The 24818-nt window shown below is 43.6% G+C and overlaps 1 protein-coding gene across 1 annotated transcript in view; it reads right to left on the bottom strand.

Annotated features, from left to right (window-relative positions):
- Positions 1–10079: 10079 nt before the first annotated feature.
- Positions 10080–24818, bottom strand: part of LOC121566292 (glucose-6-phosphate isomerase-like) — a 28661-nt gene continuing 13922 nt past the window's right edge. The window contains exons 10-18 of the mRNA XM_045218725.1: positions 18527–18587; positions 18322–18365; positions 18073–18225; positions 17593–17722; positions 15104–15180; positions 11281–11409; positions 10914–10989; positions 10726–10792; positions 10080–10529 (exon numbers count right to left, since the gene is read on the bottom strand). Coding sequence (XP_045074660.1) covers positions 10406–10529; positions 10726–10792; positions 10914–10989; positions 11281–11409; positions 15104–15180; positions 17593–17722; positions 18073–18225; positions 18322–18365; positions 18527–18587 — 861 coding nt within the window. The 3' untranslated portion in view covers positions 10080–10405. The remainder of the gene's footprint in view (positions 10530–10725; positions 10793–10913; positions 10990–11280; positions 11410–15103; positions 15181–17592; positions 17723–18072; positions 18226–18321; positions 18366–18526; positions 18588–24818) is intronic.

The following is a 24818-nucleotide window of genomic DNA, read 5'->3' as shown; positions in this document are numbered from 1 at the left end:
TGATTACGGATAATCCTGAATGAATCGTGACCTCATAGTCATTGTATAATTTAAAATCCAAAGTATTGGAGTACAGAGCCAAAACAACAACAAAAAAATCACTGTCCCAATACTTTTGAAGCTCACTGTATATATATATATATATATATATATATATATATATACAGTGGGGAGAACAAGTATTTGATACACTGCCGATTTTGCAGGTTTTCCTACTTACAAAGCATGTAGAGGTCTGTAATTTTTATCATAGGTACACTTCAACTGTGAGAGACGGAATCTAAAACAAAAATCCAGAAAATCACATTGTATGATTTTTAAGTAATTAATTTGCATTTTATTGCATGACATAAGTATTTGATACATCAGAAAAGCAGAACTTAATATTTGGTACAGAAACCTTTGTTTGCAATTACAGAGATCATAAGTTTCCTGTAGGTCTTGACCAGGTTTTCACACACTGCAGCAGGGATTTTGGCCCACTCCTCCATACAGACCTTCTCCAGATCCTTCAGGTTTTGGGGCTGTCGCTGGGCAATACGGACTTTCAGCTCCCTCCAAAGATTTTCTATTGGGTTCAGGTCTGGAGACTGGCTAGGCCATTGCAGGACCTTGAGATGCTTCTTACGGAGCCACTCCTTAGTTGCCCTGGCTGTGTGTTTCGGGTCGTTGTCATGCTGGAAGACCCAGCCACGACCCATCTTCAATGCTCTTACTGAGGGAAGGAGGTTGTTGGCCAAGATCTCGCGATACATGGCCCCATCCATCCTTCCCTCAATACGGTGTAGTCGTCCTGTCCCCTTTGCAGAAAAGCATCCACAAAGAATGATGTTTCCACCTCCATGCTTCACGGTTGGGATGGTGTTCTTGGGGTTGTACTCATCCTTCTTCTTCCTCCAAACACGGCAAGTGGAGTTTAGACCAAAAAGCTCTATTTTTGTCTCATCAGACCACATGACCTTCTCCTATTCCTCCTCTGGATCATCCAGATGGTCATTGGCAAACTTCAGACGGGCCTGGACATGCGCTGGCTTGAGCAGGGGGACCTTGCATGTGCTGCAGGATTTTAATCCATGACGGCGTAGTGTGTTACTAATGGTTTTCTTTGAGACTGTGGTCCCAGCTCTCTTCAGGTCATTGACCAGGTCCTGCCATGTAGTTCTGGGCTGATCCCTCACCTTCCTCATGATCATTGATGCCCCACGAGGTGAGATCTTGCATGGAGCCCCAGACCGAGGGTGATTGACCGTCATCTTGAACTTCTTCCATTTTCTAATAATTGCGCCAACAGTTGTTGCCTTCTCACCAAGCTGCTTGCCTATTGTACTGTAGCCCATCCCAGCCTTGTGCAGGTCTACAATTTTATCCCTGATGTCCTTACACAGCTCTCTGGTCTTGGCCATTGTGGAGAGGTTGGAGTCTGTTTGATTGAGTGTGTGGACAGGTGTCTTATACAGGTAACGAGTTCAAACAAGTGCAGTTAATACAGGTAATGAGTGGAGAACAGAACGTTTTTCTTTAAGAAGCCCAACAGGTCTGTGAGATCCGGAATTCTTACTGGTTGGTAGGTGATCAAATACTTATGTCATGCAATAAAATGCAAATGAATTACTTAAAAATCATACAATTTGATTTTCTGGATTTTTGTTTTAGATTCCGTCTCTCACAGTTGAAGTGTACCTATGATACAAATTACAGACCTCTACATGCTTTGTAAGTAGGAAAACCTGCAAAATCGGCAGTGTATCAAATACTTGTTCTCCCCACTGTATATATATATAGCCATATCATAAAAGCAACAGTCAAAGTCTAGGAAGAAGGGTAGGCCAGTTGATAAAAAATGGCCTGCTTTAAAAGCCCCAACAGTCTGAAGAGCCCTGAGATTGTAAGGAAGGGAGTTCCAAAGGCATGGTGCGTGAGAGGACAAGGCACGGTGCGTGAGAGGACAAGGCACGGTGCGTGAGAGGACAAGGCACGGTGTGTGAGAGGACAAGGCACGGTGCGTGAGAGGACAAGGCACGGTGCGTGAGAGGACAAGGCACGGTGCGTGAGAGGACAAGGCACGGTGCGTGAGAGGACAAGGCACGGTGCGTGAGAGGACAAGGCACGGTGCGTGAGAGGACAAGGCACGGTGCGTGAGAGGACAAGGCACGGTGCGTGAGAGGACAAGGCACGGTGCGTGAGAGGACAAGGCACGGTGCGTGAGAGGACAAGGCACGGTGCGTGAGAGGACAAGGCACGGTGCGTGAGAGGACAAGGCACGGTGCGTGAGAGGACAAGGCACAGTCTTCCATTGTCTGGAGCTGGGTCCTGGGTGCATGAAGCATTTTGGCTTGGCTTGACCATAGGGTGTGTGGAGGTTCATAGGGGGAGAGTAGATAGGATGGTCCTAACCCATTTAGGGCTTTGTAGAACAGAAGGAGAATTTTAAAGTGAATTCTTTGAGGGACAGGCAGCAAGGATAGGGGTGATGTGGGCAGACTTTTTGTTTGTGTCAGAATCCTTGCAGCACTGTTTTGAATGAGTGTGCAGGCATGCCCCCAGGTACTGCATTCCCATAATAAATTCTGGAGAAAATGAATGCATGGATAAGCTTTTCTGCATCAGAAGTAATGAGACAGGGTCTTAGGCGGGAGATGTTCTTCAGGTGAAAGAATTACGTTTTACAGACGTGACTAATGTGGACATTGAAGGAGAAAGCAGGGTCGAATTTCACACCCAGGTTGGTGATGACTGAGGAGAGGGGAATGATGTGGCCATCTATGGCAGGGCAGATGCTGAAGCAGTTGGTGATCTGCTGTGGGGTGCCTATCAGCATTGCTTCTGTCTTGCTGCTGTTGAGTTGGAGGAAGTTGTTCTGCATCTAATATTTGACCTCTTCCAGACAGTTGGACAAGGTTGACAGAGCAGGAGTTGTGTCAGGATTGGTTTTTAATGTAAACCTGTGTGTCGTCTGCGTAGTGAAATTGGACACTGTGCTGTCTGAAGATCTGGCCAAGTGGGAGCATGTAGAGTAGGAAGAGAAAGGGTCCTAGCACTGACCCTTGTGGGACACCGTAGTTTATGGTGGACTCCTCTGATGGTGACGTACTGCTTGCGGTTAGAGAGGTAGGAGGTAAACCAGTTTAGAGCAGTCCCACAGATGGCTCTTGAGGCGCTGCAGTAGAATGGTGTGATCTACTCTGTCGAAAGCAGCACTGAGGTCCAGGATAATCAAGATGGTGGGGGATCCTGTATCTGCAGCCATGTGCAGGTCATTTACAACCTTCACCAATGCTGTGTCAGTACTGTGCAATGGCCTGAAGCCAGACTGGATAGCCTCATAAAGCTGGTTAGTGCTGAGGTGTGAGTGAAGTTGAGTTGCCACTATCTTCTCCAGGATTTTAGATAGAAATGGGAGATTGGAAATAGGCCTGTAGATTGAGAGGAGGTCTGGGTCAAGGGATGGTTTCTTGAGCAAGGGGGTGATGGTAGCAATTTTGAATTGTGACGGCACCTGCCCAGTGTGGAGGGACTTGTTCAAACAGGTTGGTTACAAAATGGATGAGAGCGGCTGAGCATGTTTTGAACAGTGATGTTGGAATAGGGTCGAGGGGGTCACTGGTAGTTTTCATGTTTTGAACAGTGATGTTGGAATAGGGTCGAGGGGGTCACTGGTAGTTTTCATGTTTTGAACAGTGATGTTGGAATAGGGTCGAGGGGGTCACTGGTAGTTTTCATGTTTTGAACAGTGATGTTGGAATAGGGTCGAGGGGGTCACTGGTAGTTTTCATGTTTTGAACAGTGATGTTGGAATAGGGTCGAGGGGGGTCACTGGTAGTTTTCATGTTTTGAACAGTGATGTTGGAATAGGGTCGAGGGGGTCACTGGTAGTTTACATGTTTTGAACAGTGATGTTGGAATAGGGTCGAGGGGGTCACTGGTAGTTTTCATGTTTTGAACAGTGATGTTGGAATAGGGTCGAGGGGGTCACTGGTAGTTTTCATGTTTTGAACAGTGATGTTGGAATAGGGTCGAGGGGGTCACTGGTAGTTTTCATGTTTTAGATTAGTTCTAACACAGCAGCAGGTGGAACCAAAGTTACATAGAGGATGAGCAGATATGGGTGGTGGGGTAGGAGCCAGAGTGAGGTTAGGGTTGGAGGATACAATGTTCTTTCGGATGGTGTTGATTTTAGCTTTGAAGAACTCAGCAAATCTGTTGCATTGTTCAGTAGTTGCTGTGAGAGGGCCAGAGTCTGTAGGGTGGAGGAGATGACTGATGATGGAAAACAAGGTCCTGGGATTTCTTCGGTCATTGTCAATCATAGCAGAGTAGAAGCAGGCTTCTTTTATTGCTTTGAAATAACAAGCCTGGTGGTCTTTACAGGCCAGTAGGTGGACAGTTAGGCCAGAACTTCTCCACAGATGCTCTAGCTTGCGGCCATGGGTCTTCATTCTGCGCAGCTCCTCTGCAAACCATGGGAAGGACCGTTGGAAGAATACTTTACATGTTTTTTCAGGGGCATTGCTGTTTAAGTTGTTCCTTAGAGTGCTATTATACAGGTCAACCATCTCATCAGGGGTGGACTCATGACAGTCAACTTGTAGGCCAGGGAAAACAGACCCCTGGAAGATGGACGTGTCAAGGGACTTGATGTTTCTTAATTGAATAGTGTGCTTGGGCTGCGCTGAAGTGCAGGAGTACTCACAGACATTGTCACATCTCTATGGTCAGATACACCTACCGCATGTACATCCAGGTCTGAGGCAGGGACTTCTCCAGAGATGATGAGGTCTGGTGTATGTCCACGATTGTGTGTGGAGTTGTTGGTATGCTGTACCAGGTTAAGACAGTCAACCAGCTTCAGGAAGTCAGTGGCAGAGGAACATTTTGTTGAATCAATATGAATGTTGAAATCAACTAGGATAACAACATTGGAGAGGGTAGGACACAGAGAGGTGATCAGCTCAGAAAACTCTGTAGTAAAAGAGACGGTGTTGGTTTTAGGGGGGCGATAGATTAGTATCACACTGAGGGGATTGTGAGACTTAGGGCGCTTTCACATACAATATCTCTGTATGATTCGGATCTTAGAGCGTTTGGTACCTTAATCCGTGCTATAAAGCATGTGTGAAATGCAAACTAACCCTGTCTGTAACGAATTCAGGACCTGAGTGAGTAGTGGGTCCAAGATCCAGGACTAGAGGACCAGGTAACTTTAATTACATGGAAACAACGTTGATTCAACCAGTTTTTACCCAGTAGGTAGCTTGCTAATGTCATGTAGAATGTGCGTCTCGCAAATCACATCCTGAAAAGGTTATTTGTAGAATTCTCACAAACGCTCCAGGAAACCAAACTAGGGAGCCGAATTCCATATCTGAAAACGCCCTTAATTTGAAAAACTATGCACTCAAATGATAAGCCAGCAGGGACAGGAAACATTTTCAGGTCAAAACATTATTTGTGGAAAACAGCAAGACCACCACCCCTGCAATGTGCAAGGGCCTTTTCCAGATATTTATAGCCAGATGGAGTAGGTAGAAATCTCAATTTCTGTGCCACGTTTCCGTCAAGCAGGGGTGCAACTTTCACTGGGGATGCACATTCTGAAAAAAAAAAATTGTCCACCCCAGTTTTAGCATTGGAATGTGATACAAAACGAGGCAACGGTATGCTTTAGGACCATGCAAAGAAAACAATCAGCTAGCTTTACTTTGTTGATGACTGAAAGGCTTTTTTTTTTGTCTGATTTCAACATTGAGGCAAAACATTATTTGATAAATATTATCAATACTTGATTAGCTACACAAAAACAAAAGTTTATTCAAGAAAAATGCACATAAAAAAACACTTAAAACAATAAATGACAATGAAAATAGCAGAGCAATCAGCCTAGGCTGCCATAAGGGTGCCATGGCAACAATGCCATGATTCTCTGTCAAGTGTACAGAGAATACCATCAGCATACACAATTCATGCTATTTTGAGAGTAGAGAGGTTTATATTTGTCATACAAACTGAATTGCCTGATTTTGCTTTTAAAGTTGTGAACAGAATCATTATTGAATAGGAAATGTGCTGCTTTTGATTTTGAGGTATTCCCCCTCTGAAGTCCAGAACAAAGGCTGTGAAGGCCGGAGGTTGGTCAGTCAGCAGGCCTGGAATTCAGGAGCGGTTGGTTGTGACAGAACAGAGCCTAGAGCTAACATGGATTGGGAAATGGTTTATCAGGGCCAGGGCAGAAAATGACGGTCAGCACAGGGTTGAGATAAAAAGCATACAAACTGACCCGCTGGACTAGAGTGTTGGGATGGTTCCAAGGACAGGTTCAGTGGCAGAGACCACCTTAATATAACTGGTTCAATAAAAATAAAAAAATCTCACAAAATGTATTTACTTCTGTCGTTTGGTTGTTCTGTGTAATGGATAATGGATAGGCATTGCATTGGGCAGGATTGCATGAACTGGAAGTAGGTAATTTAGGTATTGTTATCCCCTCAGGCCATCTCTCTTTCAGACTGTATAAGTGAATGAGTGGGCAGGTAGATTTCACAGGTAAAATATGTACTCATCCAGGGTCAGACGCGGAGGAGGACGTGTGAGGTTCTTACCAAGCCTCCTAAAATACACCCCAACCCATCCAGATAAATCACACTCAATGTCAATGTAATCTGTTATGACTAATTGGGACATGCTCAGGTATGATTCAGTATGGATGTATACTGTACTGTATATGCGTAGGAGTAAGCAGCAGAACAGTCTGTCCCCAACCGGGCAGCCGAGCTGAGCGCTCCTGAACAGTCATGTTCAGTTCAGTCTACGTGAGGAAGAACTCTGGTGTTGGTTGACAGCTCCAGGAGTTGGGGCACAAAGCACTCTTTATGTGTGTGTGAGGGTACCGCCCTGTGACTCAGGGAGCTCTGTGTGTGTGCGGTGTAGCTGGAGCCCCAGGGACCCACTGTGAGGTGAGATCTGTTACACCACACAAAGGAAAGCCTTCCCTCTGGAGCACAGAGATCCCTCCACCACCAGGAGCCCAGGAATATGCACACAACAGAATTACCTCATACCCAACATGATTCTATGGTTACAGACAAGTTAGTCTGTGGTGTTGTATCTAAAAGTGAACCAATTACATGTTAGATGTTAAATACTTAACAAGTTTAACATCAGGGCATGACCTCTGACCTGTTAATATCAATGTGCATAACTGTCCTCTATGACCATCAACATCAACAATGTCACCGTGCTGGATCCTCACCAAATGGTCAAGAGAGATAGAACACCAACTGAAGGCTCACGTCGATTTCCTCATCACTCCAAAATCACATGGCTTGAATAAATGACAGAGAGGTGGCCAGGGGCCTGTGAAAATAAACAAGCCACAGCTGTCTGTCTGGTAGTTTGGCAGAAATCAAGTCAAAAAGTTGATTGTCGTGGGGGTCAGAAAAACCTGGCCTGCATGTCGCAGAGATGTGACTGACAATGTCACTGCCACCCCTGGCAGACAGGATCCACAATGCCAGGGACCACCCAGAGCTCCAGGCCCCCAGCCCCACTGTTCCCACTGTTCCCCTAGCTTTTATACTAGTCAGCAGTATGATGACGAGGAGCAATGCCTGCCCACACACTTAGACTAACCTTTATATAACTCTAGTAGCCGTGGGAAATACGGAACAGGGCCTGACTAAATGGCCCCTTTTTGCAGCTGTAGGCCGAGGGTCCGCCATGTGAGGGATGTCAATAGCAGATACAGACTGGAGACCAACTGAGAAAATGAGAGGGCCATCCTCTGGGTTATAAGAGGGGAATCTGTGAGTTTGCTTTGCAAGTATTTCAGGAGTAATATTTGCCTTCGAAATTAAATATCCCATGGAAGTGTGTCGAGATATGAGATCATATTTGATCAATGGCATTCCTACAAAGTTCAAGTGACTAGCAAACATAACTGTCGAACTGCATGGTGAACTTCTCCTCAGAATGAAGTTTTCATGGTACGTGTTACACATGCAGAAATGTGTCGTATATACAGTATTGACTTCAAAATACTCCCGGAGGTTTGTGCTGGTCCTCATGGTGAAGCACATAGCTAAAAACAGGAATTCAAATCAAATCAAGTGATGATGAGGTATGGACAAACACAAACCCCAGCTGGCTAATAGCCAGTTAACACAGATCCACTCCCAGCTCCTACTCTCTGGAGGGGTGGCGTTGCCTTGGCGACCGAGGTGTTGGGGAGGTTGAGATCCTGATCAAGGGTCAGCTCTTAAACAGGCCTCAGTGAGAATGACTGACAGGTCAACCAATAAAGCATGCAGGGGAATGTGAGGGAATGCAGTAGGCATTGTTCTTGAAACAGCTCAGGAACATGCTCTGAACTGGCAGTCGTATTCATGTTCAAAATTCATGGTTTCAATGGAGCAATTTGAGCTGCATTCCTGAATGTAACTTGAAAAGTGCATGGGTCCTAGAACGGGTTTGTAGGCTACTCGGAAGACTACTTCCTCCAATTATTTTCTCCCTGACCAAGCAGATGCAAATATAAATCAAAAACGATTTTTTCAAATTTTTCTCTCTCTCTCACTCCAGAATGATATCAAAACACACTTGTTATATTCTGTGCCACTGAGCCTGAAATAACTCAGGCTAACTTATGATTGAAGTATAGAGTTGTTGCCAAGCAACAGGATTGCTTAGCCCATCACTGTGTCTTGGGTCCCTGGGTTTTTCTCTTTGTGCTCTTAGGCACTCCGTAAATTATAACCAGGAGCAGTTTGGTACAGAGACAAATAGTACTTTAGGTTGGTGGAAACAAACATCACATATTCTTGCATACAGTATTATGGGAAAAGCATGTGCGCAGCAAAGTTATCTGTAATGTACTTGCTGGTCTTATGATGAGACATACACTGAGAGTATAAAGCATTAGGAACACCTGCTCTTTCCATGCTTGACATAGACTGACCAGGTGAATCCAGGTGAAAGCTATGATCCCTTATTGATGTCACCTTCCACTTCAATCAGTGTAGATGAAGGGGAGGAGACAGGTTAAAGATGGATTTTTAAGCCTTGAGACAAATGAGACATGGACTGTGTATGTGTGCCATTCAGAGGGTGAATTGGCAAGATAAAATATTTAAGTGCCTTTGAACAGGGTATGGTAGTAGGTCCCAGGCGCACCGGTTTGAGTGTGTTAAGAACTGCAACGCTGCTGGGTTTTTCACGCTCAACAGTTTCCCGTGTGTATCAAGAATGGTCCACCACCCAAAGGACATCCAGCCAACTTGACACAACTGTGGGAAGCATTGGAGTCAACATGGTCCAGCATCCCTGTGGAACGCTTTCGACACCTTGTAGAGTCCATGCCCGACGAATTGAGGCTGTTCTTAGGGCAAAAGGGGGTGCAACTCAATATTAGGAAGGTGTTCTTAATGTTTTGTACACTCAGTGTATTCTTGCGTACAACATCATGGTAATGTACTTGCTGGTCTTATGAGGAGACATATTCGTGCATACAGTATCATGGAAAAGCATTGCACAGCAAAGTAATCTGTAATGTACAAGCAGAAAGTATAATGAGACATTGTTTTCACAGAGTATTTTGTTTAATGGAGTTTTAGCTGCACATCATAGAGCTTAATGATGATTAAACTGTCTCACATTGAGGGCCTGCACATCACATGATGTTTTCCAGATATATTTCTGCCTGCTGTTTGTTTTTCTCTGTGTATGTATGCTACTTAACAGTCTGTGATGTCTGGGGATGGAAAATAGAGGAGATAGGCTGACCTCTGCCCCTGTGTTCCAGAGAATAAACACAACAGTGATTTGCTCTGAGGCTGTTTTGGTTTACGCTGGACCAAATCTGGGGTCCTCTAATGCCATCTAGTGATGGTTTGGACATAAAGGAACACTTACATTCCCCCATAAGTAAAACTCATTGGATTTATTGAGAGTGTGAATGACACATTCTATAATTGAAAGTTGTTTCAATTATTCATACATGATTGCATCATTATCCTCTAGGGTTGTCTGCAACTGCAAACTTCTGTTCAGAATGCAGGCTAGAATCAACTAACGACACAGACAATAGCTTGGTGTAAAGATGTTTATTAAAAGCCACACTCCCCATCAATGGAGTGGGATAGTCTGGGATATAGTTTACACACCCCTCCACAGGCTTACTCTACAGTAGCGTTCCCCTTTACAGTGGTAAACTCATCAACATACAACGGTACGTAAAATACAGTCCGATGGCACAACAAACATACAGGACACAGACAGATGATTACAGACATAGAAAGTGCTTCTGCTCCTCTGTGTGGAGGTGACAGATGCTTCAGCGAGTCTATCTTCACTACAGCCCAGACACCCCCATCAGCAGGGGGACAGGACAGGATGGATGATGGTGGTGGGCAGGTTAGGCGTGGTTCTTCTTGATAAAGTTAATGAGCCCGTTGGTGGAGGAGTCGTGAGAGTGGACCTCGTTGGAGCCATGCAGCTCAGGCTCGATCTTCTTACACAGAGCCTTACCGAGCTCAACTCTGTTATGGAGGGAGGGAGGGAGGGAGAATAGTGGACAGAATAGAATAGAATGTCACCAGAAAACTCACCAGAGTGGACAGAATAGAATGTCAATTAAACATTGTTTGGTACAATTTCATAGGACATAGGCTCTGTCTGTAATCTGTCTTAGATTACACATTATCGAGGAGCTTGGTTTCAAATAGTCACACTTACCCCCACTGGTCAAAACTGTTGATCTCCCACATAACACCCTGGACAAAGATCTTGTGTTCATACATGGCTGTAAAACAAACAACAACACCAGACATTGTTACTGGGAGCATAACAAGTAAATACATTATTATGATAAATATTTCAGATATCATTGGTTGTTGGTTCACAGGCCCATATTCAGCTCTTACCAATAAGTGCTCCCAGTGTGAATGGGTTCAGCTTCTTGAAGACAATAGAGTTAGTTGGCTTGTTTCCTTGGAATACCTGACATCAGAACAAGAGGAAACATTTTATAATCACACAACCTGTTGTAAGACAGTTATTACATACTAGTAATTATACAGTGTTGCACCCCATTTGAAGCTTCTTCCATCCTGATGCAAAACTTATTTTGTCCACTAGGAGGACGCACGTCCCTATAGGAGTGACAGTGTCTGCCCTAGCAATGGACACACAATCTCCCTAGTATAACACCAGAGTTTAAGCCCATAGAAAGTCTTAGGCCGGACCGGGGCTGCAGTGGACTTGCGCCATGAGTGATCTGCTCCCACTCACTTTGTGTGGCAGAATGGTTTCCAGGGCCTCTCCTGTCAGGCCGCCGGCCTCCAGTTCCTTCTTAGCCTCCTCTGTGGTCTTTCCTTTCATCAGAGCCTCAGTCTGGGCCAGGAAGTTGGCCATCAGGATCTACAGACACAGAGGATACAACAGGTAAGGCATTATCCCATTACCCCTGTGCATTATCCCTGGTATCACACAGCATGAAACAATGCATAGGCTCTTTTGTCAGATAGACAGTAAAAGTAGGCATCACTTGAATAACTGAATGATTAGCTCTGTCACTGAATGTGAAGTTATTTACTCCCAGATCATTCCCACATACACCACGTCATTTCAGTGTGGATAATTGGGTAATATTTGGTTGACATGTTGATCAATTAGATTATAACCTATACTCACCCACTAAAAAAAACAGCCAGAAGTTTGTGGAATTTCCAAAGTGTTATCACTATGCTTTCAACCATCTATATAAAAGCACAACCAAATTCCAAAGGAAAAACAATGTCTGATTTTTGGTTTCGTTGTCACCCAAATGTCTATCATTGCTTGAACCATTTAAAAGCAGAGCAAAGTTCAAATGGGAATACAATGACAGATATATTGTTTATTTATACAACAGATTAATGTGTTAGCACTGGGTTTCATCTAATAGCAGAACCAAATGGCCTGGATTGAAGTTGAGACTATATTAAAAGTACATGGTGCAAGTGATCAATGTCGTTTGAGATTCTATACAGATTATTACAGCAACATGCATGCTTTATATGATTACATACTGTACAGTAAGAAGAAATGTATAGTTACAGTAACCTCATAATGTGGCCATAGATGTGTTACTCATTTTAAGGTTGAATGTTACATTAGTTTGTAAGAAAGCCTTAACTTTAGGCTATTTACTATAATACAAAAGTAATATTGAATTGTGCTTGGTTGACAATGCAACCAAATATCAATATTTAAAGGAGATGTATCTACTGCTTGGATAGTTCCATCTGAGCCATTGGCTTAATCCCATTCTTTAACTTTTGGCTGAGCTGGAGATGTGAATCCAACATATAATTTGTTAACTTGTTGAAAAGTTAATAATAGGCTACTGTATTTATTGTATGTCAAAAGTGATATAGAATTGTGTTTGGTTGTCAAGGAGATTTATCTTCAGCTTGGATAGTTCCATCTGTGCCACTGACTTAGTCTGGCTTTAATTCTAGTTTATCTACAAATTAATAATTGATATGCTGGATTACATCTCCATCTCAACCAAAAATCTAAATTAATTAATAGAACTAAATAAAAGAAATTCAAACTTTAAATGCACTTTAAATAAAGTTTGATTTGATTTAGTCCTATTCTTTAACTTAGATTTTTGGTTGAGATGGAGACGTGAATCCAACATATCAATTATTCATTTGTATACAAGCCAGACTAAGTCAATTGCACAGATGGAACTACAGTGGGGGAAAAATGTATTTAGTCAGCCACCAATTGTGCAAGTTCTCCCACTTAAAAGATGAGAGAGGCCTGTAATTTCCATCATAGGTACACGTAAACTATGACAGACAAAATGAGATTTTTTTTTCCAGAAAATCACATTGTAGGATTTTTATGAATTTATTTGCAAATTATGGTGGAAAATAAGTATTTGGTCAATAACAAAAGTTTCTCAATACTTTGTTATATACCCTTTGTTGGCAATGACACAGGTCAAACGTTTTCTGTAAGTCTTCACAAGGTTTTCACACACTGTTGCTGGTATTTTGGCCCATTCCTCCATGCAGATCTCCTCTAGAGCAGTGATGTTTTGGGGCTGTCGCTGGGCAACACGGACTTTCAACTCCTCCAAAGATTTTCTATGGGGTTGAGATCTGGAGACTGGCTAGGCCACTCCAGGACCTTGAAATGCTTCTTACGAAGCCACTCCTTCGTTGCCCGGGCGGTGTGTTTGGGATCATTGTCATGCTGAAAGACCCAGCCACGTTTCATCTTCAATGCCCTTGCTGATGGAAGGAGGTTTTCACTCAAAATCTCACGATACATGGCCCCATTCATTCTTTCCTTTACACGGATCAGTCGTCCTGGTCCCTTTGCAGAAAAACAGCCCCAAAGCATGATGTTTCCACCCCCATGCTTCACAGTAGGTATGGTGTTCTTTGGATGCAACTCAGCATTCTTTGTCCTCCAAACACGACGAGTTGAGTTTTTACCAAAAAGTTCTATTTTGGTTTCATCTGACCATATGACATTCTCCCAATCCTCTTCTGGATCATCCAAATGCACTCTAGCAAACTTCAGACGGGCCTGGACATGTACTGGCTTAAGCAGGGGGACACGTCTGGCACTGCAGGATTTGAGTCCCTGGCGGCGTAGTGTGTTACTGATGGTAGGCTTTGTTACTTTGGTCCCAGCTCTCTGCAGGTCATTCACAAGGTCCCCGTGTGGTTCTGGGATTTTTGCTCACCGTTCTTGTGATCATTTTGACCCCCACGGGGTGAGATCTTGCGTGGAGCCCCAGATCGAGGGAGATTATCAGTGGTCTTGTATGTCTTCCATTTCCTAATATTTGCTCCCACAGTTGATTTCTTCAAACCAAGCTGCTTACCTATTGCAGATTCAGTCTTCCCAGCCTGGTGCAGGTCTACAATTTTGTTTCTGGTGTCCTTTGACAGCTCTTTGGTCTTGGCCATAGTGGAGTTTGGAGTGTGACTGTTTGAGGTTGTGGACAGGTGTCTTTTATACTGATAACAAGTTCAAACAGGTGCCATTAATACAGGTAACGAGTGGAGGACAGAGGAGCCTCTTAAAGAAGAAGTTACAGGTCTGTGAGAGCCAGAAATCGTGCTTGTTTGTAGGTGACCAAATACTTATTTTCCACCATAATTTGCAAATAAATTCATTAAAAATCCTACAATGTGATTTTCTGGATTTTTTATTCTCGATTTGTCTGTCATAGTTGACGTGTACCTATGATGAAAATTACAGGCCTCTCTCATCTTTTTAAGTGGGAGAACTTGCACAATTGGTGGCTGACTAAATACTTTTTTCCCCCACTGTATCCAAGCAGAAGATACATCTCCTTCAAATGTTGGAAGCGTTGACAACCAAAGACAATTCAATATCACTAATCATCATTACATTTTAAATCAACCAGAGCTTGAAACCCAAGGTCTATTGTATTGTCTATTGTTAGTTGAATTCTGGGTTGAATTGAAACAACAGCTGTTGATGACTTTGCAAATGCTATATAGGCCTAAATAGCATCATTGATGATATGAGTGATAAAGTACGGTCACATTTAATTTGCTCTGTTAAACCTACCCTTTGGAATGACTTCGATAGCAAGAGTGAATCTAATTAGTTTTTAAGTGGAGAGCTCTCAACAATCATTCTCACAATATCATATTGGTAATCGTCAGTAACAAATGTAATAGCTAAGCAGTGCTGGGCTTAGTTAAAACCCTGGATGGGAGACCAAAGGGTAGCTGTAGATAGATACATTCTCCAGTAGGAGGTGCTGCCCAGCCTATTGTTTTTTTCTTCTGATAGTGGATATAACGTTAAAGATCTGACGTTATTTTAAAGGTACAACCTATTTTAGACAAGGTTTGTCTATGTTGAAATGTGGTTACCATGATGACATAATCCTGTGTTTGAAATTTCACTCTCAAAACAATAGTTGATGACTTTTTTCCAAATCCAATGTACTTTACATGTAGATTACACGTCACAATACGTTGACAAATTACATTGAAACAATGTTGATTCAACCAGTTTGTGCCCAGGGGGTTGGTAGTGCTGGAAGATGTGTCCTGTAGGGGTAGCTTACCTTATGGTGCTTACTTTCCCTGATGGGGTGTTGTGTCTGGGCAGGGATGAGGAAGTCAGCGGGGACCATGCGAGTTCCTGTGGAGGACAGAGCAGTCACATATAACATATTACTCTTCCATTACATACAGTTGAAGTCGGAAGTTTACATACACCTTAGCCAAATACATTTAAACTCAGTTTTTCACAATTCCTGACATTTAACCCTAGTAAAAATTCCCTGTTTTAGGTCAGTTAGGATCACCACTTTATTTTAAGGATGTGAAATGTCAGAATAATAGTAGCAAGAATGATTTATTTCAGCTTTTATTTCTTTCATCACATTCCCAGTGGGTTAGAAGTTTACATACACTCAATTAGTATTTGGTAGCATTGCCTTTCAATTGTTTAACTTGGGTCAAACGTTTCGGGTAGCCTTCCACAAGCTTCCCACAATAAGTTGGGTGAATTTTGGCCCATTCCTCCTGACAAAGCTGGTGTAACTGAGTCAGGTTTGAAGGCCTCCTTGCTCGCACACGCTTTTTCAGTTCTGCCCACAAATTTTCTATAGGATTGAGTTCAGGGCTTTGTGATGGCCACTCCAATACCTTGACTTTGTTGTCCTTAAGCCATTTTGCCACAACTTTGGAAGTATGCTTGGGGTCATTGTCCATTTGGAAGACCCATTTGGGACCAAGCTTTAACTTCCTGACTGATGTCTTGAGATGTTGCTTCAATATATCCACATCATTTTCCTTCAACATGATGCCATCTATTTTGTGAAGTGCACCAGTCCCTCCTGCAGCAAAGCACCCCCACAGCATGATGCTGCCACCCCCGTGCTTCACGGTTGGGATGGTGTTCTTCGGCTTGCAAGCTACCCCCTTTTTCCTCCAAACATAACGATGGTCATTATGGCCAAACAGTTCTATTTTTGTTTCATCAGACCAGAGGACATTTCTCCAAAAAGTATGATCTTTGTCCCCATGTGCAGTTGCAAACCGTAGTCTGGCTTTTTTATGGCGGTTTTAGAGCAGTAGCTTCTTCCTTGCTGAGCGGCCTTTCAGTTTATGTCGATATAGTGATCGAGATGTAGTTGTCCCTGATTGCACTGACTTTGCTCACAGCTGCTTGTTTGAAGAAGTGTACTTACTGTGATCAAGATATGGTTGTCCCACTGGTTATCCTAAGTTGAATGCACCAATTTGTAAGTCGCTCTGGATAAGAGCGTCTGCTAAATGACTTAAATGTCAAATATAGGACTCGTTTTACTGTGGATATAGATACTTTTGTACCCGTTTCCTCCAGCATCTTCACAAGGTCCTTTGCTGTTGTTCTGGGATTGATTTGCACTTTTCGCACCAAAGTACGTTCATCTCTAGGAGACAGAACGCGTCTCCTTCCTGAGCGGTATGATGGCTGCGTGGTCCCATGGTGTTTATACTTGCGTATTATTGTTTGAACGTGTTACCTTCAGGCATTTGGAAATTGCTCCCAAGGATGAACCAGACTTGTGGTCTACCATTTTTTTTCTGAGGTCTTGGCTGATTTCTTTTGATTTTCCCATGATGTCAAGCAAAGAGGCACTGAGTTTGAAGGTAGGCCTTGAAATACATCCACAGGTACACCTCTAATTGACTCAAATGATGTCAATTAGCCTATCAGAAGCTTCTAAAGCCATGACATCATTTTCTGGAATTTTCCAAGCTGTTTAAAGGCACAGTCAACTTAGTGTATGTAAACTTCTGACCCACTGGAATTGTGATACAGTGAATTATAAGTGAAATAATCTGTCTGTAAACAATTGTTGGAAAAATTACTTGTGTCATGCACAAAGTAGATGTCCTAACCGACTTGCCAAAACTATAGTTTGTTAACAAGAAATTTGTGGAGTGGTTGAAAAACGAGTTTTAATGACTCCAACCTAAGTGTATGTAAACTTCCGACTTCAACTGTACATACTCATCCATTTCAGCTGAACATTAATCAATATGTTGAAGAGTTTATGGCCCTATAAACTCATTACTCCAAACTTAGTTAGTCCAAGACAAGAAAGGGGTTAATGTTTTTCCTTAGACTTAATGTAACTGTCCATTGTTTCCAGATATATATGAAATATGACCTATAATTAGTGACAATATGAGTTCAATAGTTTTCCTTAAAAAAAATGGTAATTGCGTAAGTTAAAAAGCTTTTCTGTGTCGCAATGGTGTGGGCGTACCCCAACAACAGAATGGTGTGGGCGAATACCGGTCAAAAATATGAATGCGAGTAGACCGCTGATTGGCCAGCTCAGCCAATGAGCCAACATGACATCATGCTCTATGAGGAAATAGCAAGCATTTTTTAAACGGGCTGTTTGAGGTGGGGGTGTTTTTCTTCTAAAATGTATGTTTTGGCCACAAATACAAGTTTAGGACCAGTCAACAAAATTATCTGGGTATGAGTTAAGAGAATATTAACTTTCAAATGTCAGATTTTAACTGGACAGTTACTTTAAGGAGGCAGTACCTTGGTGAATGAGCTGGTAGAAGGCGTGCTGTCCGTTGGTGCCAGGCTCTCCCCATACAATGGGGCCGGTATGGTAGTTGACACGTTTGCCATGAATAGTGATGTACTTTCCATTGGACTCCATGTCACCCTATAGACATTAATTTAACATCTTCAGTGTTCGGTTTCAGTTAAATTTAAACTCATACTAAAACAACATTATCATCAGGCTTTCTAACCTTGACTTAGTATGCACAGTAAAACACATTTCCATTTGATCAATACAAGCCTGACAATATACGACCACAGCCTACCTTCAGGGCAAGGAGTGGGTGTATAGGTTTTTATAGTATTTATAGTAATTTGCCAAAGTAGATTGAACACATTCCTCAGTGTGTTTTGCTTTGGCTGTTTACTTATGTTACACTCAGTTATGTCTTAACCGTGGTAGTGACTCTTAACCCTGGTAAAGGCTCTTAACCCGGGTAGTCACTGACAGACCTGCTGGAAGTAGGCAGCGAAGCGGTGCATGTACTGGTCATAAGGCAGCATGGCGTGGGTCTCGGCCTGGAAGAAGTTGATGTACCAGACACCCAGCATAGCCAGGAGCATGGGAGCGTTCTTCTCCACAGGGGCTGTTTTGAAATGGTTGTCCTACAGGAACAAGAGGCGGTCAACTCACACGTATTCATCTGACCAATAGAAAAGTTTCCAAGTCTTTGGACAGTGAGAAGAAGTGGCTGTACTTACCATCCAGTGAGCCCCTTCAAGAAGCTTCTCAAAGTTGTCATAGCCTGGGGAGAAAGAAAAGACCAGAGGCTTTAAGTTATACTTCAAATATCTCCTTTTAACAACTGATTACAAAGGTTATTCTACTCAGCTGGAGTACAGGAAGCTGATCAAAGCATTAGAATATCTAAACTGGGAGAATAAACCTATAACATAATGTACATACCGATGTGCAGAGCAATGGACAATCCAATGCAAGACCACAAGGAATAACGTCCACCAACCCACTAAAAAACAACAACAATCTGGTTAAAAACTTGCGCGATTTCAACAAACATTTCATGAGCTTAATCATAATTACTCAAATCACTTTACTATTTCAGTGCTGTGCATTCTGGTCTATGTATTTTATAATAATTGGTGTCTGGGGATGTCCTGAGAAGATTCAGAAACCTCAGAGCACTCTGAAGCTTACGTAATTGAATGTGACACAGAGACAGGGAACTGTGCCCAAACTCACGGTCCTACAGCTTGCCCCAGAAAGAGGCCCCCTGCCTCTAAAAACTCCATACCATTGTCTTCAATGTCCTTACCATTAACCCTTATCTATCTGTGGTGACACATTTCAGCCCACTGCAGAGATGGAATCCCCCATATTACACAGCACCTCATTTGGGTAATAATATAATAAACACAGTGTGTAATAAGTCATAAATAGCCAGGTAGGCCTATATATGAAAAGGCAGTCCAACTTCTAAATATTCTCACTTCTCATAATTATTTTCAATGTGAATGCCACCTTTTATCAGCAGTGGTGCTTGGGTAAAATCACCGGGGAAGCCAACCCAGAAAAACAGCCATATTACAACCTATGTGTTGTGATAATTGCGTTGTTTGCTCTATAATCTGTTAATGCTACCGAAGTTCTATCAACACATTACTCGCTCTGGTAAAACACTCGAACGCTGCTACTCCTCCTTCCGGGATGCCTACAAGGCCCTCCCCCGCCCTCCCTTCGGCAAATCAGATCATGACTCCATTTTGCTCCTCCCTTCCTATAGGAAGAAACTCAAACAGGAAGTACCCATTCTAAGGTATATTCAACGCTGGTCTGACCAATCGGAATCCATGCTTCAAGATTGTTTTGATCACGCGGACTGGGATATGTTCCGGGTAGCCTCTGAGAATAACATTGACGTATACACGTGTAACGTCCCTCTCCTCGCCCCTACCTGGGCTTGAACCAGGGATCCTCTGCACACATCGACAACAGTCACCCTCGAAGCACCGTTACCCGTCGCTCCACAAAAGCCGCGGCCCTTGCAGAGCAAGGGAAACAACTACTTCAAGGTCTCAGAGCGAGTGACGTCACCGATTGAAACGCTATTAGTGCGCACCGCTAACTAGCTAGCCATTTCACACCGGTTACACTCACCCCCCTTTTGACCTCCTCTTTTTCCGCAGCAACCAGTGATCCGGGTCAACAGCATCAATGTAACAGTGTTGCTTCCGTCCCTCTCCTCGCCCCTACCTGGGCTTGAACCAGGGACCCTCTGCACACATCGACAACAGTCACCCTCGAAGCACCGTTACCCGTCGCTCCACAAAAGCCGCGGCCCTTGCAGAGCAAGGGAAACAACTACTTCAAGGTCTCAGAGCGAGTGACGTCACCGATTGAAACGCTATTAGTGCGCACCGCTAACTAGCTAGCCATTTCACACCGGTTACTCTCAGACACGGTGACTGAGTTCATCAGGAAGTGTATAGGGGATGTTGTTTTCCCACTGTGACTATTAAAACCTACCCAAATCAGAAACTGTGGATAGATGGCAGTATTCACACTAACTTTAAAGCGCGAACCACCGCATTTAACCATGGCAAGGTGACTGGGAATATGGTTGAATACAAACAGTGTAGTTATTCCCTCCGTAAGGCAATCAAACAGGCAAAACGTCAGTACAGAGACAAAGTGGAGTCGCAATTCAATGGCTCAGACACGCGACATATGTGACAGGGTCTACAGATTACAAAGGGAAAGCCAGCCACGTCGTGGACACCGACGCCTTCTTCGCCCGCTTTGAGGATAACACAGTGCTACCGACATGGCCCACTCCTGTGGACTGTGGGCTCTCCTTCTCTGTGGCCGACGTGAGTAAGACATTTAAGCGTGTTAACCCTCAGCCCAGACGGCATCCCAAGCCGCGTCCTTAGAGCATGTGCAGACCAGCTGGCAGGAGTGTTTACGGACATATTCAATCTCTCACTATCCCAGTCTGCTGTCCCCACTTGCTTCAAGATGTCCACCATTGTTCCTGTACCCAAGAAAGCAAAGGTAACTGAACTAAATGACTATCGCCCCCATAGCACTCACTTCTGTCATCATGAAGTGCTTTGAGAGGCTAGTTATGGATCATATCACCTCTACCTTACCTGACACCCTAGACCCACTTCAATTTGCGCACCGCCCCAATAGATCCACAGACGATGCAATCGCCATCGCACTGCACACTACCCTATCCCATCTAGACAAGAGGAATACCTTTGTAAGAATGCTGTTCATTGACTATAGCTCAGCCTTCTACACCATAGTACCCTCCAAGCTCATCATTAAGCTTGGGGCCCTGGGTCTGAACTCCGCCCTGTGCAACTGGATCCTGGACTTCCTGATGGGCCGCCCCCAGGTGGTGAAGGTAGGAAACAACACCTCCACTTCGCTGATCCTCAACACAGGGGCCCCACAAGGGTGCGTGCTCAGCCCCCTCCTGTACTCCCTGTTCACCCATGACTGCGTGGCCACGCACGCCTCCAACTCAAATCATCAAGTTTGCAGACGACACAACAGTAGTAGGCCTGATTACCAACAATGATAAGACAGCCTACAGGGAGGAGGTGAGGGCCCTGGCGGAGTGGTGCCAGGCAAATAACCTCTCCCTCAATGTCAACAAATGAAGGAGCTGATCGTGGACTTTAGGAAACAGCAGAAGAAGCACGCCCCTATCCACATCGACGGGACCGCAGTGGAGAAGGTAAAAAGCTTCAAGTTACTCTGCGTACACATTACTGACAATCTGAAATGGTCCACCCACACAGACAGTGTGGTGAAGAAGGCGCAACAGCGCCTCTTCAACCTCAGGAGGCTGAAGAAATTCGGCTTGGCCCCTAAGACCCTCACAAACTTTTACAGATGCACAATTGAGAGCATCCTGTCGGGCTGTATCACCGCCTGGTACGGCAACTGCACCGCCCGCAACCACAGGGCTCTCCAGAGGGTGGTGCAGTCTGCCCAACGGGGGCACACTGCCTGCCCTCCAGGACACCTACAGCACCCGATGTCACAGGAAGGCCAAAAAGATCATCAACCACCCGAGCCATGGCCTGTTCACCCCACTATCATACAGAAGGCGAGGTCAGTACAGGTGCATCAAAGCTGGGACCGAGAGACTGAAACACAGCTTCTATATCAAGGCCATCAGACTTGTGGGAATCGAACCCACAACCCTGGCATTGCAAACGCCATGCTCTATCAACTGAGCTACATCCCTGCCGGCCATTCCCTCCCCTACCCTGGACGACGCTGGGCCAATTGTGCGCCGCCCATGAGTCTCCCGGTCGCGGCCGGCTGCAACAGAGCCTGGATTCGAACCAGGATCTCTAGTGGCACAGTTAGCACTGCGATGCAGTGCCTTAGACCACTGCGCCACTCAGGAGTATATAGATATACATAGAATCACTGGCCACTTGAATAATGGAACACTAGTCACTTTAATAATGTTTACATACTGCTTTACTCATCTCATATGTATATACTGTATTCTATTCTACTGTATTTTAGTCAATGCCACTCCGACATTGCTCGTCCTAATATTTACATATTTCTTAATTCCATTCTTTTACTTTTAGATTTGTGTGTATTGTTGTGAATTGTTAGATACTACTGCACTGTTGGCGCAGCATTTCGCTACACCCGCAATAACATCTGCTACAGTGCCTTGCAAAAATATTCATCCCCCTTGGCGTTTTTCCTATTTTGTTGCATTACAACCTTTAATTTAAATGGATTTTTATTTGGATTTCATGTGATGGACATACACAAAATAGTCCAAATTGGTGAAGTGAAATGAAAAAAATTACTTGTTTCAAAAGATTCAACAAAATAAATAACAGAAAAGTGGTGCGTGCATATGTATTCACCCCCTTTGCTATGAAGCCCCTAAATAAGATCTGGTGCAACCAATTACCTTCAGAAGTCATATAATTAGTTAAATAAAGTCCACCTTTGTGCAATCTAAGTGTCACATGATCTGTCACATGATCTCAGTATATATACACCTGTTCTGAAAGGCCCCAGAGTCTGCAACACCACTAAGCAAGGGACACCACCAAGCAAGCGGCACCATGAAGACCAAGGAGCTCTCCAAACAGGTCAGGGACAAAGTTGTGGAGAAGTACAGATCAAGGTTGGGTTCTAAAAAAATATCCGAAACTTTGAACATCCCACAGAGCACCATTAAATCCATTATTAAAAAATTGAATGAATATGGCACCACAACAAACCTGCCAACAGGGCCGCCCACGAGGGCATTAATCAGAGAGGCAACAAAGAGACCAAAGATAACCATGAAGGAGCTGCAAAGCTCCACAGCGGAGATTGGAGTGTCTGTCCATAGGACCACTTTAAGCCGTACACTCCACGGAGCTGGGTTTTACGGAAGAGTGGCCAGAAAAAAAACATTGCTTAAAGAAAAAATTAAGCAAACACGTTTGGTGTTCGCCAAAAAGCATGTGGAAGACTCCCCAAACATATGGAAGAAGGTACTCTGGTCAGATGAGACTAAAATTGAACTTTTTGGCCATCAAGGAAAACGCTATGTCTGGCGCAAACCAAACACCTCTCATCACCCCGAGAACACCATCCCCACAGTGAAGCATGGTGGTGGCAGCATCATGCTGTGGGGATGTTTTTCATCGGCAGGAACTGGGAAACTGGTCAGAATTGAAGGAATGATGGATGGCGCTAAATACATGGAAATTCTTGAGGGAAACCTGTTTCAGTCTTCCAGAGATTTTAGACTGGGACGGAGGTTCACCTTCCAGCAGGACTATGACCCTAAGGATACAGCTAAAGCAACACTCGAGTGGTTTAAGGGGAAACATTTAAAGGTCTTGGAATGGCCTTGTCAAAGCCCAGACCTCAATCCAATTGAGAATCTGTGGTATGACTTAAAGATTGCTGTACACCAGTGGAACCCATCCAACTTGAAGGAGCTGGAGCAGTTTTGCCTTGAAGAATGGGAAAAAATCCCAGTGGTTAGATGTGCCAAGCTTATAGAGACATACCCCAAGAGACATGCAGCTGTAATTGCTGCAAAAGGTGGCTCTACAAAGTATTGACTTTGGGTGGACTTTATTTAACTAATTATATGACTTCTGAAGGTAATTGGTTGCACCAGATCTTATTTAGGGGCTTCATAGCAAAGGGGGTGAATACATATGCACGCACCACTTTTCTGTTATTTATTTTGTTGAATCTTTTGAAACAAGTAATTTTTTTCATTTCACTTCACCAATTTGGACTATTTTGTGTATGTCCATCACATGAAATCCAAATAAAAATCCATTTAAATTAAAGGTTGTAATGCAACAAAATAGGAAAAACGCCAAGGGGGATGAATATTTTTGCAAGGCACTGTAAATATGTGTATGTGACCAATAAAATTTGATTTGATTCATATGCCTGGACACCGTGATACAGTATATAGGCCTAAGGCCGAGACAATGAGAAGACACAGTGGCAGAATAGATTCAACCACACATTTGTTTCATTACAAAACCAGAGAGCAACATCTGTCCGGTGAAGTCCACAAAACATATTGCATGTAACAAACAGTTACATGACCTACAGCATGGTCGAGCAAGGTAATGTTTCTGAGATTTTCGGACTACTAAACAACTATTGATTTAGAAAACAGAGAGTTACCACAAGTTGCAAAGATAACAGGAGCTGCCTCCACTATTCCAGCACCATTTCAACATCATCTAATCACCTATGCTTCGTCTAATACGGTGACAACTAAAAAATACCAAAAACGATTTAGTCCAATCAATGTAACCTAAATATGATGTGGCTGTCTATGGTACTGATTTCTGTGTGTATGTGTGTGTGTGTGTGTGTGTGTGTGTGTGTGTGTGTGTGCGTGCAAGTATAAAAAACATGTTGACTCACCCTACTTGTAGAGAAACACCAATGTCATCCTCCTCTCTTTCATGTTGCCTAAACGGTCTATGACTCTGTCATACAGTACACACCTTTATTTTTTGTTGTCCTAGGCTACCTGGCTAAAATGCTTGCTCACTAGCCTAACTTCCTTTCATGGGCAACGATACGCCAGGCCAGCTAGTTAACATTACCATACTACATCTAGCTACATGTTGATCTTTCATCCTCTCAGGCCAGGGGCACAATGTATGAATTTATGGTCGGGTCAGAATTGGCGTGTCACGGATTCTGTTTAGTTTTG

The sequence above is a fragment of the Coregonus clupeaformis genome, unplaced genomic scaffold (genome assembly GCF_020615455.1).
Source record: "Coregonus clupeaformis isolate EN_2021a unplaced genomic scaffold, ASM2061545v1 scaf1755, whole genome shotgun sequence".
NCBI classification, from domain to species: Eukaryota; Metazoa; Chordata; class Actinopteri; order Salmoniformes; family Salmonidae; genus Coregonus; species Coregonus clupeaformis.
This window is presented reverse-complemented; position numbering and strand designations above follow the sequence as displayed.